General features: G+C 40.4%; 1 protein-coding gene across 1 annotated transcript in view; it reads right to left on the bottom strand.

The window, feature by feature from the left end:
• Positions 1–2,318: 2,318 nt before the first annotated feature.
• The window catches only part of WNT7B (Wnt family member 7B), an 89,748-nt gene continuing 75,438 nt past the window's right edge, over positions 2,319–16,628 (bottom strand). Inside the window, exon 4 of the mRNA XM_074872113.1 lies at positions 2,319–5,681. Within this exon, the coding sequence (XP_074728214.1) occupies positions 5,202–5,681 (480 nt within the window). The 3' untranslated portion in view covers positions 2,319–5,201. The remainder of the gene's footprint in view (positions 5,682–16,628) is intronic.

Below are 16,628 nucleotides of genomic sequence, written 5' to 3'. Positions count from 1 at the left end.
GAGTGGTGTGAATAGTCTTCAAAATGCCTTTGGGTTTCCCTTTACCCAAAGATTGAGGGAATGCTCCTTTTCATTCTCAGCCACAGGAATTAAACAATAAGATCAAAATCTTGTAATCTCCTTGGGAATTCCTTTTAGTTGTATGGGATCTAAAATGCTGGTTTTCCCTTAAATTGCTGGGCAAATGAAGGCAGAGGCTAATCATACAGCTGGCTTTTGATGCAAATATTTCCAGTGTCTGGTGCGGTGCCATTTGTTTGGGATCGCCTATGAAGCAAATATCTTAATTGTTTTTAATACCCATACACAAGTTTAAATGTCATTAAGCTGATTCTTTATTGATCTTATGGTCTGTTTACAGCTAGAACAAGAGGACCCAGAACCAAAGTAATCTTTCTTATTCCCATTTTTTTGGCCTTTCATAGTACCAACTTATGAAAAGGACCATCCTATAAAACGGAATTATGCTAGCATCTCCAAACAGGTAATATTTAGTATTTTGCTTTCAGTAAAACCAGCATGACTAGAGATTTTGAATTTACAGCAGTAGTATTCCCTCTGCCTCAGCCCCCTGTGGAACACACTACAAACAACGACAATGTATTAAGTGAAAACTGCCATCTTTATTCTTCACCAAACAAATCTTTTAAAGCACGTGTATCTGTACTGCAGGAACGTGCAGGGAAAAATTTCCTAGATCTTCATTTAAAAAATGAGATGCAAATTTTAAATTTGCAACTGCGTGTCGCCTGTCCGAAAATGATCCCTTACAATTTCCTAATAGCAAGTAGAACACCAAAAGGAAAATACTTGCAAGGCTTTGGGTGTACTTGTTCTCCAGTGAAACACTCTGAATGTGTAGAGATGCAGACAGGGACTTTGGACTCGAGGGGAAAAATGTTTGTGGGTGAAGTTCAGCCTACAATGCGGTTTGTTTTGCGTGCAGGAGGTTTCTTACAATATCAATCTCACAAACTGAAATTGCTTACAACTTCCCCTGCCTTTCCAACTTGGATGTTTTTTTCCCTTAGACATAGTTTCAGTTGTGTATATCCCATCGTGTGGCCGTCACTCGGAGAGAAGAATGTTGAGTCTTTACTGTACCACTTACTGTACCGCCTTCGCTGTGGGAACTGTCATTGCAACAAAAGGTCTGAAGGACTGAGAAGGAAACATGCAGTCATTCTGTCCAGTTATGAAAATTGCTATGAATGCAAATTACCTCTAGCTTTATAGAAGGCGTTTTCTGTTGAACGCCAGTTGTGCCTTCAATAGTGAAAGGCTTATCGAGTCATTCGCATGGGAAAGCTGGTATAAGGGAAGGTCTTGATCTGTTACGTTGGAGGTTTCTACCTTAAACTAAGAAAGAAATCCATGGAAATATGTTTGAAACTTTAAGTGACCTACTCGCAACGTGCTTTAGCTTTGCTAAAAGATTTGTAAACCTTTTGACGAGTTTCATCTACTTTCCAGATGTCATCATAGAAACAAATGTAATATTACCATTTGCTATAAAAGCTTCCTGCAGCTCTATTAACAAGTTTCCCATGATGTAATTAGAAACAAGGTGCAGTGTTTTCTTTGGCATCCGTGGGTAAAATGCTGTGCATACTTATGCTGCTATAAACCCAGGGCAACTCAGTTCATTTTAATGAAGTTATTTTGGACTTAGTTCATGTGGAATTTGGCTATACCTTTATCTATAGCTGGTTATCTTCCCTGAGGGGCAAATACAACAAAGGTTGTACATTTTCTTTAGATTTTGTATAGGAAGACACTATTCTCAGCATCAAGGAGGTTGCTACTATGCTGGCCAAAGTAAATGCTGTAAAATCTTTTAGGTCCAGATTTAGGTAGAGTTTTCAGATGTGCCCATAACTTGTTTGATTGAGCTGGAGCATGTGCAAGTGCTGAAGTCAGGGCCTTCAAGACTCTCCTCTAGGCCTCTTATTCCTCTCCGTTCACTAATCTGTTACGTGAGGTTCATGGTCAAGAACCATTTTGGAGTAGGATGCCACATTTCTATACAAAAACATTTATCTCCTCCTCATTTGAGCCAACTGAAGTCTCTGGTATTAGCAAGGTTGGTGCTTGTGCTGGTTTCTTTGTACCACTGGTGTAGGTAGACGACTTTGGACTCTGATACCAAACACAGGCAGGTTCATTACTGTTTCTCACAAAAAACCAAAAACTGCTTTGGCCTTGGAATCTGCCTAACATTTCTCATCCAGAGAAGCCTGTACACAAATGGCCTTTGCATAAGGCCTTGTTGCCTTCTTTCTGATTTCTAAATGCATAACAAAGAAAAAGAAAAGGAACTAGAAGGGGAAAAAATTAAATTTTAATGGAAACACATTTCATCTTTTGTTTTCTGCTTGCCATAAAACATTAACATAGTAAACAAATTGATCTTTGCTGTTAAATTCTTTAATAACATACAGTATTTTGAGTTTTGTCATGGCTAAGGTATGGTTAAACCACATTGTGTTGCTGGTCACATTCAAACCTCTATTGTCACAGTTCTCTGACATCAAACTACATTTTTTAAAATAAAAGTTGCATGTAACCCACTTCTGTTCATAGACACCTTCATTAAAAGGTTGCCATTTGGGGGGCATCTCTCAGTACATTAGTGGTAATGGTGTTTTCTGACCAAAACTGCTTTTTCTTGGGACATAGTTCAAAGTCCATGCGTTCCCGTGGTCAGCCCCTGCTTTGTGCCATACAGTACCTTTCTGAATGCTGCACCCACACACGAGCAAAACTTTTATAGGATGCTCTGAAATGTTATATTCTAGACAGCTAATCCAATTTTAGGACTGTTACCATGGTGTTACAATAGCTGACAGAGCTATTTGAAATAGGGGTATGTAAAAAAAAGAGAGAAAGTGTCACTTTGGTCCACTTTTCAGAGTGGTTGGTGTTATAATATATAACCTTTTTTTTCTTTTTTAACGCAGTGTAGTTCACAATAATTTAAAATACTCTATAGACATTTAAACGATATACAATAATATAACTTAATTGGATTCCTCAATTGTACTTAACAAATACTATTCTAATATATTTACAGTATCTAGTACCATAAGACTGTGCATTACTGTATTTGGGAGCTTAATTTGCTTCCTGTCAAGAATGTAGTGAAAGTACAGTATATCACTATTATTCAACAGCAATACCCATGAATCAAAGGGACTTTAAATCATATGGAGTGACTCCAGCATTTTGGGGGGCCCCTGTTGACTTCTGTGGAGTTGCACTCATTCACGCCAAGGCTGGTATTTAGAAACCAACAGCAACAATGACAAAAATGGGCTCTTCAGTTTTGGATCGCTCCGTGGGAGACTCATCAAAGGGGTCTGATTTTCAGAGGGTAAGTGCTTGGGGTCAGAAAGGCAGGTCCTCATGAGTGTTCAAACGAAGGTCCCCAAGTGGTTAGTTACTTTTGATAATACAGGCCCATAAATTACGGAGGTAACCCTGGCTCATTCACATATCCAGCATGGGAGCGGGCAGAGCGGTAGCTCCACCAGCCCCTTGCCCCAGGAGCACCGTATGGTGTGGCAAGTGCTCCCATGTCAGGTGGGGAGGGCTCATGGCTGTGCAGTCCCTCAATAAAAGTAATAAAATGGAACAAAAGCTAGAAATGCAGATATGCAGACATTGGGAAATTTTTAATCCAAGTTTTCAGAAAATCAGGTAGGGACCCTTGCTACAAGCAAACATTTATGTGATTAAATTTGCTGTGTTAGAAGTGGGCATATCTGGCTCTTGGGATTAAAAACTCTAGATTTTTTTACAGTAGTAAAATATCTGAGGATTTTTTTTAAAATCTCTCATAGTGAAAAGGTGTGTGAATTAAAATTGAGTGCTGGTGTAAAAAGTCAGCTTCTTTCTTAACATTCATGTATTTACCAGGGGGTATGTTATTGCCAACCTTAGAATAACGACGACACAGACTAACTCAAATTTTAGCTTTCTTATGCTCGTGAAGCCACCACAGCTCACAGGTTGCAGCAACCTAGAGCTCAGCTACCGTATTTTTATTACCTTCTCAGTTCATACTAGGCATAAGTTATTTAAAACTATTGGTAGTATTAACTTTCAACCACTAAAGGCAAAATGCAATGCTTGGAAGATCCAGCTAGTGCATTTGACGGCAAAGCAAAACCTTTGATACTTGTCGAAGCGTGTCTTTGTATCCTAAAACTCCCTACGAGGAGCTGAGAGCAGGTGCTCCACGCCTCAAGCCTGAGTCTGAAAAGAGTCATTCTTATTCAGGAGGCAAGCGGGAAAAGTCTTTATCAAGCATTTGTAACCACAGTTTCGCGTGATCTTTTTGCTCAGTTCTGGTAATTGCTTAAGGCCTACAGTAATTGAACTCTCTAATAGTGGAGTGACAACAGATCAGTAGCATTGAAGAACTTAGGGAGAACCAAATACAAAAGTCATAAAGTCAGAGTTCCAATAAGTTTACATTTAGTACAGAATTAAGACATAGCTACCCGTTAGTGCTTAGAATTTTTTGATACTATTAAAAACATAAATAATTATTTTTAATGTTCATTCAAAGAGTTCCAGTGTCACTGGCAGCTGATGTAATTTTGTGAACGTTATTTTTTTCTGAACTGATAGTGGAGTGTTTCAGCCACAGATTTTGTCTCCCTACCAGTTGTTTTCTCTCTACCTGCTTTCTTAGAAATTTAGGTTTTTGCAGCAAGAGTGCTGTGTTCTAGTCAGTGAAGATTTCATTTCCTTAAAAAAAAAAGTCTTTATTTGCACAGGGCTCGGTGGTTTTGTTGTTGTAAAATAGGAGAAAGTGTCTTTTTCTTTTAAATTTCATGGGAGCTGCAATGCAATCAGCTTCTCTGATATGTATAACTTAAAACACATACTAGGAGAACTCTACAACACCCAGATTGTAGTTAAAAAAAAAAAAAAAAAGAGAGAGAAAGTTTCATGTGGTGGTCAACATCACCTTAATCCTGTTGCCCTGGTTTCCAAAGCAGTTACAACAGCCAGCCAGCCAAAATGCACCATCCTTAGAAGTGTAAGTAGTGGGGAGGGAGTGGTTGTGGTGGTGTTGGTTGGGGTTTTTTTCCCAAAGAAGATTAGATGTGCAAAATGATGCTGTCGTCGTTTGTTGTACTCCACTTTCTTCACTCGTGGTGATTTGTTCTGTTCGTTTGCACATGATGCCGTTATTTGCAGGTGAACACCTCTGTCCGCTCGCTACACGTGTTGCACTTCACAAAGCAGCACCAGTGGAATTTGCAATTACACTGCCACACCTTGGTGTACTGGTGTGTGTTGTACCCTCTTCCACAGCACATCATGTCACACCCATCCGCGTTGGGAGAGGTACGGTTGCAGAGTCGTCCCTGGGTACCGACGCTCCCCGTGGAAGCATCTTCCTCACAGTAGTTGGGTGACTTTTCGATATACACTAAATCCGTTTCCATGGGTTTCTGGTAACTCTTAATCTGCTTGATCTTCAGGAAGGTTGGCTGTCTTAGTCTACTGGCTCGTACCACCTCCACTTGCACTGCAGCATTGTATTTCTCTTTCAAAATATATCCAATCTCTCTGAATTTAGGAAGCGTGGTCCAGCAGGTCTTAGTTGTACAGGAACCTGAAACTCCGTGACACTTGCACTCCAATTTCATTCTCTCTTCGAGAACCTATGTGTACAGACATTTGCATATTGTTACTTCAGGAAAACAGTATTGCAAGCTTGCCTAAACCGCAGTCTGTTCAGTTCATATGACTAGCCATTACTGCATTACTGCTGGTTGAAATTTTTCGAATGAATGCTTATCAATCTTCTCACCTCCCAGCAGAATGCTCGTAACACTTTTTGTTTTATGTGCCACCTGGTCGGAAACACAGTGTTTTGTCATTTCATTGGAAAACATTTGCATTCCGTTTCCAAATATTGGAGAATATTTACTTAAATTTCAGAAGACATGTCTTTAGAGCCAAAGTAATTCATGGGGTTTCAGTGACTTAAAAAAATATTGTCAAACCATTTTCATTTTGAAATTAGAAAAAAATACTGTTCTTTTAAAACATTGTAAGATGCAGAATATTTAATCTTAATTGCTTTAGGAATGTTTTTAAAAAATTTTGACCAGCTTTAATATCACAGAAATATATATATTGTGTGTCTGAATAGGTTCATGTTCACTGCACAATTAAAAATTTTGCCTATACCAGCAGTGGGAATACTAGCATACCTATTAACTATTCAACCCACAGAGCATACCATCCCCTTTAAAAGCAGCACTCTTTGCAGTATCTAGCCCAACTATCAAGTGAATGTTCACCCACAAATACATTTTTTGCACCAGGGCAGCAATTGCACAATGTTAGAGGAAATAAAATCCACTGAGGGTCCTGCTCAGCTGTGAGCCAAATTGAAATGGGAGCATTTATTATTGCTATTGTTAGGGGAGGTTAATCTAGGAGAGGTTAATCCAGCATGAAATGGTCCCTAGAAGGTACCCAAACTGGTGGGTGCTGGGGCTCACGCTCCGCTCCCGATCTCCCGCCTCCTGGCTGGCACATCCCTCCTTCCCTGGGCAGGGGTCTATGCCCGGGGGGAGGCAGGCAGATACCCTCCCACTCCGTGTGCTCAGCAGAGGGGAAACCGGCCTCACGGAAGCGCCTCTCTGTTTTTCTGCCCTCACGCTACCACTTAAGCCTGACCACAATTACACCCACAGTCATCATTAGCTTATGAAAATCAGGGCCTAAGAACAAAGCAAACTGATCTTTCCCCTTCGCAATGGGATGCTAACAAAGAAATATGAGCTACCGAGCTTGTCTTAAAGCATTACTGATGCTGCAGACCATCTCCTGTAGTGGTTTCGTTGCAGATCCCAGAACATGACTGAAATGGGCAAAGGATAAAAGGGCCGAAATCTGAGTACAATGGCATAATGAAGTAGAAGGGAAGTAAAAAATGCTTACTGCTTAAGAAACTGGCCTTAAAATAAAAGCTGTACAGATCTGGTTATCCCTGCAAATAGAGGGCACCCTCCTGAGTTGTTCGAGTTTCACTTAAATTGTATGTTTTGTTTTTTCCCAAATTTCTGGGGTTTCAATATTAAAGAGAATATTTGGTTTTGATTCTCCCTTGCCAACGTACAGTAGCAAGTACAAGATAGCTGAGCATCCTATTCAAAAATACCTTAGACCTTCTGGAACCACAGGCTTTTCCAAGGTCAAGGTCAAGTTAGCCTGAGGCAGAGAAGCTGATTCCCAGGAAGGGTTACTGGGTTAGGGAAGAAGTTCCTATAGCTGCAACTACTATAAAAAAGAAAATCAGCAAGGCTGCAATGAGCTGCTTTTTTGTGGACACTGGAAAGCCACTGACAGGCTGTATCACCTTCCTGTCTTCCTTACAGAAAAAAGCAAAAACTTGCCACCCTCTGCTGCAGCAGCAGCGTTTCAGTGGCAGCAGGTAGAGGGATACCTTATGAAATACTCCAGGGTCTTTCAGGGGTCTCCTCTGTGCAGAAGGACATGATTTTTCAAAGATCCCCAAACAACATTCCAATCCTTTTCCACAAATTTGGGTTAAAACAGTCTATTGGTATTTAGATGTGCATGTAGATACGTCTAAAAGTTTTGCTTGATATTACTGAAATATGTTTTTTTGAAACTAGCTTGTTCCTACAGCTTTCTCAACCACTAGTCAAGAAACCAGTGGCTGCATTGCAGCCACAAGAACTACAGCAAAATCCATGACAAAAGGTGGATGGAGGCAACCTTCTCTACACCTTCACCGAAGAGCACCAGGAGCTAAGGGCTTCCAGGAAAGCATTACCAAAGAGACGCATCTGCCACACCTGACTCATGCTCCTCTTCTCCCCAGGTAGTAAATCTTGGTGAAGAGTACATGTTTTGTCATGTTTTGCATGTGTTTCTGATGTCTGGTTTTTGGTTGAAAAGGCCAAGTCAGTAACTCGTTCAGAGAGTGGGAGGAAGCGAAGCTTGTGAGGCTCCTTATGCTTCCCTGATGCAACAGAACGTGTAATTTTTCCTGAAAGACAAAGATATCACCCATTCTGGTGTCCCAGGTGATATCTTTGTATATGCATGCATATGTATATATGGATGTGTGTGTGTATTTGGTTGAGATGCTGCCATTTATTTACAGCACTGCCTGGCACCTCTCTGTAGTGCAATCTCCAGCAACTTTATCCTAAGTCTTGCTTTCTTTTTTTGTTGTTGTCTTTCTGAAGGTCCAGTTTCATGACTCATTTTGCTGTACAGAAATCTGATTTCACTGCTGTATTTTTTCAGAAGTCGCCACTGTTTATGGTGGTGGAAGAACTTGCAAATGCAAGCCACACAGGCTCAAAAAAGCAGAAGTTTCAAAAAGTATTAATTCATGATCCTGAAGCCAATCTCGCAGGTTTTTTTATTTTTTTGGAGGCTTCTCTCATGAATGTGGAATGCTTGGGGTTACAACACTGAGCGCAGGCCCAATCATCAGGTAGTTAAATTCCTGAATGCTATAATTTGCGTGCCCACAGTCAGCTGTGGGTATAGAATTGTGCCCAAAAACTTGGAGGTCAGGGAATACAAGGCTCAAGCTAAGCAGATTCTAAGCAACATTTTTTTTTTCCCTCTTTCCACCCAGATGCTGCAGAGCGTTCCTCTTTGCTGACAAGCCAGCACACTCTGGCTTTCCCAGAGGTACATCTGTCTGCGCGGTATCTCGAGCAGCCTCCCACATGCCAGCAAGGTGTCACTGGACCTGGAAAGGTTGGCAGGATTTCACCTTGTTCCCTCAGTGCTGTGACTGAAGAGCAACTAACGTTTTTCTTCCTAAATGTCCCTCCAGCTCAGTTTTCCTCAGCAGAATTCCCATCAGACCTTTGACCCTGAGCCTTATTTGCTCACATCTAATGCACTATGCCAAGCTAGGTGCCTGATTAAAGATTGAAAATCATTAGCTCATATGACCCACTCTTGCAGCAGTTTCATTTGTCATATGTCAGTGCCTCGTATCTAATCTTAAGCGGTTTACAGCAAGATCTACCTCCCAGAGCAAATTCCCATCGTTGGACTGTGCTGCCTCAGACTAATCGTAGGAACATTCCTCAGGTCCCTTTTCCACATACAGGCCCACTCCCACCCCAGTATGATCTTGCCAAGTAAAATTTTCTAGCTACTGCTACTTTGTTAAATGAATTGTGAAATATAACGTTAAAGATTTCTTATCCCACATATTTTTATACCTATATAAATCATACACTGAAAATGCAATTTGAGGGTTGTCCGCTGCCAGTTAAGTAGAAAAAGACTTGCGAAGACTGAAATAAAGCAAAATGATAGGCATGAAAAGAAATTCGTTCTTTCAAGTTCCATATCTAGACCCAACTGCTTAACATCAGATACAGTTTCTGTACATATTAAAAATCCTATCTGGATAAAATATGTAAAAACAATAGTAACATTTTGTGTGTGTTTGTTTTGGCTTGCCTTTTCTGGTTTGTGTTTTCCTTAGTGGAAATGCACATTTTTGGACCAGATGTTGAATGTAACAAAATCCATATTACTTTTTGACTGCAGTATCAAAAAGAAATAGAAGACGTTAGGAGTTTTCCTCCATCAAATATGCAAGTGATCATCTTTTGTTTTGGGTAATAACAGTACCAGAAGAGATGGATCCTGGTCGCAAGATGTCACCACCCCTTTGATACTTGTGCGGCTGCAGCCGCGAGAGCTGATGGCTTGCAGATGATGTGTGGGCACTGGCTAACCTTAGTCTTGGTGCAGCCTGGGGTCCACTACTGCTGACAAAATGCTGATCTCACGGACCCATCTGTTGGGTTTGTTTGGGTTTGGGTTTGAACTCAGATAGGCAGAGGTGTAACTAATATTAGTAAGGTGTAATGCTGCTCTTCTAATACAAATGTCCTGAAAATATTCTTCATTAATAGCAGATCACAGAGCCCAGAATTGAGCAGTTCGTGCTGTCTCTCCTCACATTGTGCCCAGCCCTGTGAAGAGAAGACATGGAGCCAGCAGGAGAGGAATACAGGTGCTTCAGCTGCGTATTTTTCTTTCTGCCTCTCTGTGAGGCTGTTCCATCAAGCACCGCAACAGCGTTTATACTCTGTGGGATGGGAGATGAGGAACTGAATTACTATGCTCACTCCTTCTCTTGTCACATCTCTATTTTTCTTATCGTTTAGTTCAATGGGAGCAGGGAGCCTCTGCTTTGCAGCAGGTCAGTATCCAGCCACAGCATGAGATGGTTTTTCCCTGGCACTGGCTAGAGTTCAGCAGGGCGGGGGACCCTCTAAGTTGCCAAGAGGCATCAATTCACCTTCTCCAGCCCTTCACCTGCCTCCCTGTGTAAGGCATCCTCTCCCACAGTAGTCCCACTGAATGCATTTATAAACCTGAAGAAGACCCACTAGTCTCTTTACCCAAGTTCTCTTCTTGGCTAGCAGGAAATTAAACCTGGGATTTTGGGTCCTGCTGCACATCAGATGAAAGTCCCTACTGTTATGAGGATGGGCTATAGAGCCTAACCCATCTGTGCCTCTTCCCTACCTTCTAGAAGAGTAAATAGCTGCTAAGTTTGAGCAACAAACTGCTGCAATTGGTTAAAACTTTCAGAATTTTATTTTTACAGTGGAATGTTGCAAAAAGTGAAAGTCTGGAGAAGCACTCTTCAAATCATCCGCACATCAAGTATGATTGCAGTATTTCACTCTCTTTTCTATGGAATCTGTCATAAAACTTAAAGGTAAAATTTTAAATATCGTCTGAAAGGGTTAAAAATATTTCATTGCTGTTTTTATTCCGTCAGGCAGCATAGAGATGTCAGGTTTGAGGGGGTGCAGTAATATTTTACTAGATGGATGATATCTTTCTTGCATACATTGCATGGTATGCATGGGCATGCGCATTTCTAGAATAAAACCATTTAGCAAGTCCTAAAATATTTGGCTATTCCCCCCTCTAATTTTAAAGCAAAATGTTCAAAAAGTAGGATAGTACCAGATGTAGCTTCTGGCAGTCAATGTTAAGGGCGTGTTTCTGGAAGAAAAAAATAGGCTGGTAAATCCAGCCCAACTGGAAGCAGGAGAACTATCCTCATGAGATTTTGAGCCAAAGCTTGCATATTCAGGACATATGGATAAGCATTAGTTATCCATCTAACCCACCCAAGCTGTAGCACCAAACTTTTTGAAATTGGAGTTAGAGCTGTCTGCAAATCACTTCAAGTGGGAAAGTGGAAAGTCTGCCATGAAGCACAACTATCGAAAGCTTTTCTCTCATGAGTGTTCTCACAAGGGATGTGCACTGAAATAGTTTGTCTCTTTTAGAGAAAGAAACTTTCAGAAAATGATGGAATCAGGGCTGTAAAACCTGGAAAGTCACATTTTTTAAATCGCTGAAATGTCTTAGGAAACAAACTCACATTTTTAAGAATATTTTAGGCTTATAAGAATATAAAATTAGTTGGCTTTCACTTTTGAAACCGGGATTCAGCCTCCACTGTGACTTTGGAGCATTTCATCCAGAGTCTTTTTCTGGGTATTGCTTCTAATCTTTATGTCCTGTTAGGTGACAGTCTGCAGCATGTTAGGGCATGCTGTGCATCTTGCAGAAGTGAGCTTATTAATTTAAATTTCATGTGAGGTGAAGTGAGCTAACACTTTCTTACATATTTTATGGACAAATATCACATAAATATGTATAAATATCCATAATTATGCACACACACACTCTACATATATATATATATATATATAATGAATGGTGACCAACAAATCACCTCATTAGTTGTCCTACAGCCAAAGCATGTCAGCAAAAAAACCCTTCCCAGTACCACAGTCCTGTGGCGCCAGGAACTGTGAGAATGAGCCATGGCTTAGATAGAAATGTTGTCCCAAGTAATTGAATAATCTCCTCTGAAGAGAGTCTGAATTATTTTTTTTTTCCCCACACTCTTATTGTTTCAAATGTAAAATAAGATGTTGTCATCTTCTAGGCATTCCAAAAAAACAACAAGAAAAACCCATCAACATTACAAAGGAATAAATATTGGGATGGTACCAGGCTGAGTTGCTGGCAGTCAGTGTGATGGGTGTGTTTCTGGAAGGGAAAGAAATAGGCCAGCTTTCCCCCACATAACCACAGTCATTGTCTATCATAAAAGGCTAATTGATTGATAAACTGTTAGAAACATTTATTTTCTTCTTTTTGGTAAAAGCTGTGATCTGCTACCAATTTGTCAGCTTGTTCTTTTAGCTCCCCCCTTAAAAACAAACAAACAGAAAACCCCATTTTTCCAATTGAGATTGCCCACGAGAGCCGGTCATTGTTTTGAAGCTTTCAACAAAAAGTTAAGATTAATGGCATGCATTCCCAGATGTTACTATTTCTAAGTTCGTTTATCCAGACTAAAGATACTTGTTTCTAAAAATACATGGTAGAAAGCTGTCTCATAAAACAGCATCAAAGCTTACTTGGTTTTGTTGGTATTTAATTTTTCATTACTCTATCAAAGTTTTGCCCACAGATCTCTCTGTAATCATTCAGATTTGCAACAAGCCATTCTTTCAGTAACATTGGCATTAGACTTACACTAGTCTTCCTTCGGGGGCTTGTTTTCATTTACCACACTTGTACTTTCCATCCTGAATCATCGCGGCCATTTAGAAACCGGTGGTGAAGTTAGCTACTTCGCTTTTTTACACAGCACGGCGCTGTTTTGCCACAAAGCATAAATCTTCCATCAGCAGTGTCTCATGTCACCAGGAATCACTAAGCTTTTATTTCTTCCAAATGGCACCAATGGCAAGTTTATTATTTCGTCACTGGTGCTATTCATTACAAATTTATTAGAAAATTCACAAACTTGCCATTAGCTGAAACAATTCTTAGAAATGCAATGTAGAGCCATTAGGGGATGCAGTGCAGGGCAATTAGGGGATTCATTCTTTCCACAGTCGTCAGAAATTCCCTGAAAATCCTAAATATCATTTTCTTTTTTCCAAAGAGGTACTTTATCAGTGTTGTGCTCAACATCTCAGCCCCAGACTCAAGTTAAAGAGCCCCCCAGAACTCTTTCTTCCCTCATGTCTTTGCAAAGTTTGTGCAATTATTTATACAGCGTGCTGCCTTTTTCTCAAAGAGAAATTCCTCAGGACCCTATTTTTAACAACAGTGAAATACCAGCAGGCCAGCTTTTGGGAACTTCCCTATGAGAGCAAAACATTATAGTCACTGCTCATAAATGCCTCTGACTCCCAGGCGTGTCTGGGACAAGTGCTGCGAGAGATTGAGGATGGGCAAGATTGGTGCTTGGCACATGAAAATAGTTTAAGAGAGCATCCAAATAATTGCTCTGGGGACAAAACTGGTGGTCAGAGTCATGGATAATGATCCTAGCCATGATCTTCTGGACACCTGGTAGAGGTCTAGAGAGGCCATCAAAGGCCTTCCACTGACTTCAGAGCAAGTTGAAAATAACTCTAGATGGGGTTGGGAGCTCTTTGCATCGTTTTTTTTCCTCATGTTTCTGTCTTAGGAGGGTCTGGGATTTAAAGAGAAGGCTAAAATGAAGATAGCAGATTTATTGGCTAAATACTGTTGCTTTTACCTAACTCAAAAAGCCAGTTTGGTATGACTGAATAAGAACTGTGATCCTTACCATTATAGGTGTAAATGCAGGTTATTTTAAATAGTGAAAGTGCTGTGAAATCTCTGCAGGAAGCTACAAAACCATATATTTCCTTTACTGCCTTGGCATTACCACCCTAAAGTTGAAAAGATTATCTGAGAACTTCTGAAGCAAGAAAAAAGTAAAAAAAATAATCTGAGTTGCCTGTGGTCTCCTTCCTACCTTTTATTTCTATTCATAACAAAGGTAAAATATCCTTACTTTGGTCCTTAATAATAGCCATCATGAACCAGTTTGGCTCCAAACTGTTTCCAAATTTTAAGACAAGTCACATGCAGATCAGCAGGATGGTACTGACAGTCTCACTCAGAGAGGTACAAGCTTTTCCCAGTTGTGTTGTGAGGTATTTGGAAGGGAAAAGAAAGATGATGGAGGTTCAGTGTTGTGCTTCAGCAAGTGTCCAGCCATAAATGCAGTTATTTCTGACTGGTGTGTGAATAAGGACTGTGTGGAATATGTCAGAATGACATCCACACATAAGCAAAATCTGGTTTCAGATCTTGTGCCAGGCTCACAATACAATCTAGATTTACCCAGGACCCCCAAAACTGCCAAATTTCAGATTAATGTAGGTCAGATTTCAAGTTTGCCTGGATTCTCAGAAGGGAGTTGTGATTTCATGTTGAAATTGCACAAAAGTCTGTGGCTGCTTTTGGTCCAACCCAGAAACAAAGAAAACATATCCTAGTTTCCAGAGTTTTGTTCTAACCTTAAGTTTCAGTCAGTCTCGAATGCAAAATGTCTAATTTATACAAATAGCAGATGATCTCAGATGAAGCAAAATCACTATTATATACTGTACAACTTTGCATATTCATTTCACATGAATGTGTGTCATAGCACCAACATTATTTCTAAACATGACCCCCAAACTATCTTTTATATGAGCACATTCCTCGGGATTTGATGGATTGTACTTAAAAACAAAAACAAAAAGCTACACCAAATCCTTTCAATCATCCTTAGCTTTTGAAAGCAGTATGATACATTCATGATTACAATGAATATATATATGGGTTTAAATAACTACTGAAAAATGCAAACAACAAAGTGTGTAAATTCCAAAATACTATTTATAAAAAAGTGTATTTGGGGAAAAAAACCCTATATTGTCAGTATTTACAAGCCTTTTTATTCCTGTCTCAAAAACATGAAAGTCAGTGTTATCATTTGGTTTTGAAAGAACATTTGCAAAAAATTAAGTTTTTAGAAATGTTAGAAGAAATGCATTTGCATGAATGCTGCTACCAGAAATATCTGTAAAAACACACACTTCTTTGGTTTGCTTATGTCCCCCTGCTTATGAAATTCTGATGAAGAGTAAAAATATAATTTGCTTAATAAGAATCAGCAATGTGGTCTAGTGGTTACTGGGCTATATTTAGAACGAGGGGACCTGGGATCAGTGTCTGGCTCAGATACTGAGCCGCCTTCTTGGGCAAGGGACTTCACTGCTCTCCTTCTACACATCCACTTTGGCTCTTTTGTCCCTCTTTCACATCTAGGCTGTAACACATTCAAAACAGGACATTCATCAGCATCTCTGTGGGGGTGGCACAGTGCCCACCACGGAGGGTTGCCAGTTTAAGCAGGGATAATCACGCATCTAGCAGTAATAAATGCTCCCTTGCAAGTTTAACACGTGGCTTCCATCTTCTTTTTGCATCCAAACACGATGCATGACACCGACATGAAGTGCCCAGGCTCAGAGAAGTGCTAAGACCTGGATAAGTGTTAAGCGATAAGACCTGGAGCTGGTCTTCCAAGCTGCTGGTCTTCCAAGAGCACCTCATGCAGCAATATGAGGTGCTTTCACATTATGAGGTGCTCTTAGACCCGTGGCAGCAAGTTTTTGGAAAGAAGACTGTGCCCTTCTTAAGGATGTTTTTCTGTCTGGCTCTTCAGTCAGCTGTCTCCTTCACATCTGAAGACCTCAGTACTCAACCATCATTTGGGTATCGATCCTGTCTCTACACTTGAGATTATGCCTGGTCTCTTTCATTGTGTTGAATTTATATAGTAATTTCATCCCAGTGGATAACTGCCCACACACCACCTTCAGCTAACTTCAATCCCCAGGAGGTTTTGTTGCATGGACTGAGTGTTAATAAAGGAAATACAGGCAGTAAGATAATTGTACTGCTTCTGTCACCACCAATTCAACCCTCTGTGCCCACCTCAGCATCTAGTGCTCAGTGTAGGACAGAAAGCACACACTTTCAGAGGAGAAAATATCAGTCTAACTTTGGAGGCTAGGTGTGGAGGAGTGGTATACTGGAGTCTCCTACAACGCTGGAGGGTAGAAGCAGCATTTTTTCACCTGGGGGGAAACACTTCAAAGGGTTTAGTAAAATCTCTCCTGAGGTAGGTATATACTATGCAGAAAGACTTGTTGTACTTTTTAAAGGGCAAGCTTTGAGAGCTATGAGGATTGTTATCAATGGATATAAACTGGTGTAGCTCCATGATGTTTATTGTTTCCATTGCAAGCAACTCAGTCATGGTTGTGGGCATGAAACTGTTTCTTCTTCCCAAGTGACGCTTACGCAGCCGTTTGTAGCCCACCAGTGAGGAATGGACAATTGTGCATTTTCTATGAAGTGTGTATTTCATTAGAGCTGTGGTCAAAGAAGGGGTTTGGGTTTGGACAGAATAAATAGCTGCAAGTGCTGTGAGAGTTCAGCAATGCAGACACTCCGTCCTGTCCCATCACAAGCCCTGACATCTCTTGCTAGATTTTTGCACAGGAGATGAAAAGCAAAGATTTATCGTTATGCCAAACAGCTCCAGCAAAGTCCTCTCTGTTATCAGTGGGACCGGAAAAAAGGTTTAGGAAGCGGAAACGTCTAGGGGAGCATCTATAATATATGGCCAGCTCTGAATAAAAAGAAACAGCAACAAGATGTAAACA

Source organism: Strix uralensis, chromosome 5 (genome assembly GCF_047716275.1).
Source record: "Strix uralensis isolate ZFMK-TIS-50842 chromosome 5, bStrUra1, whole genome shotgun sequence".
Taxonomy (NCBI): domain Eukaryota; kingdom Metazoa; phylum Chordata; class Aves; order Strigiformes; family Strigidae; genus Strix; species Strix uralensis.
This window is presented reverse-complemented; position numbering and strand designations above follow the sequence as displayed.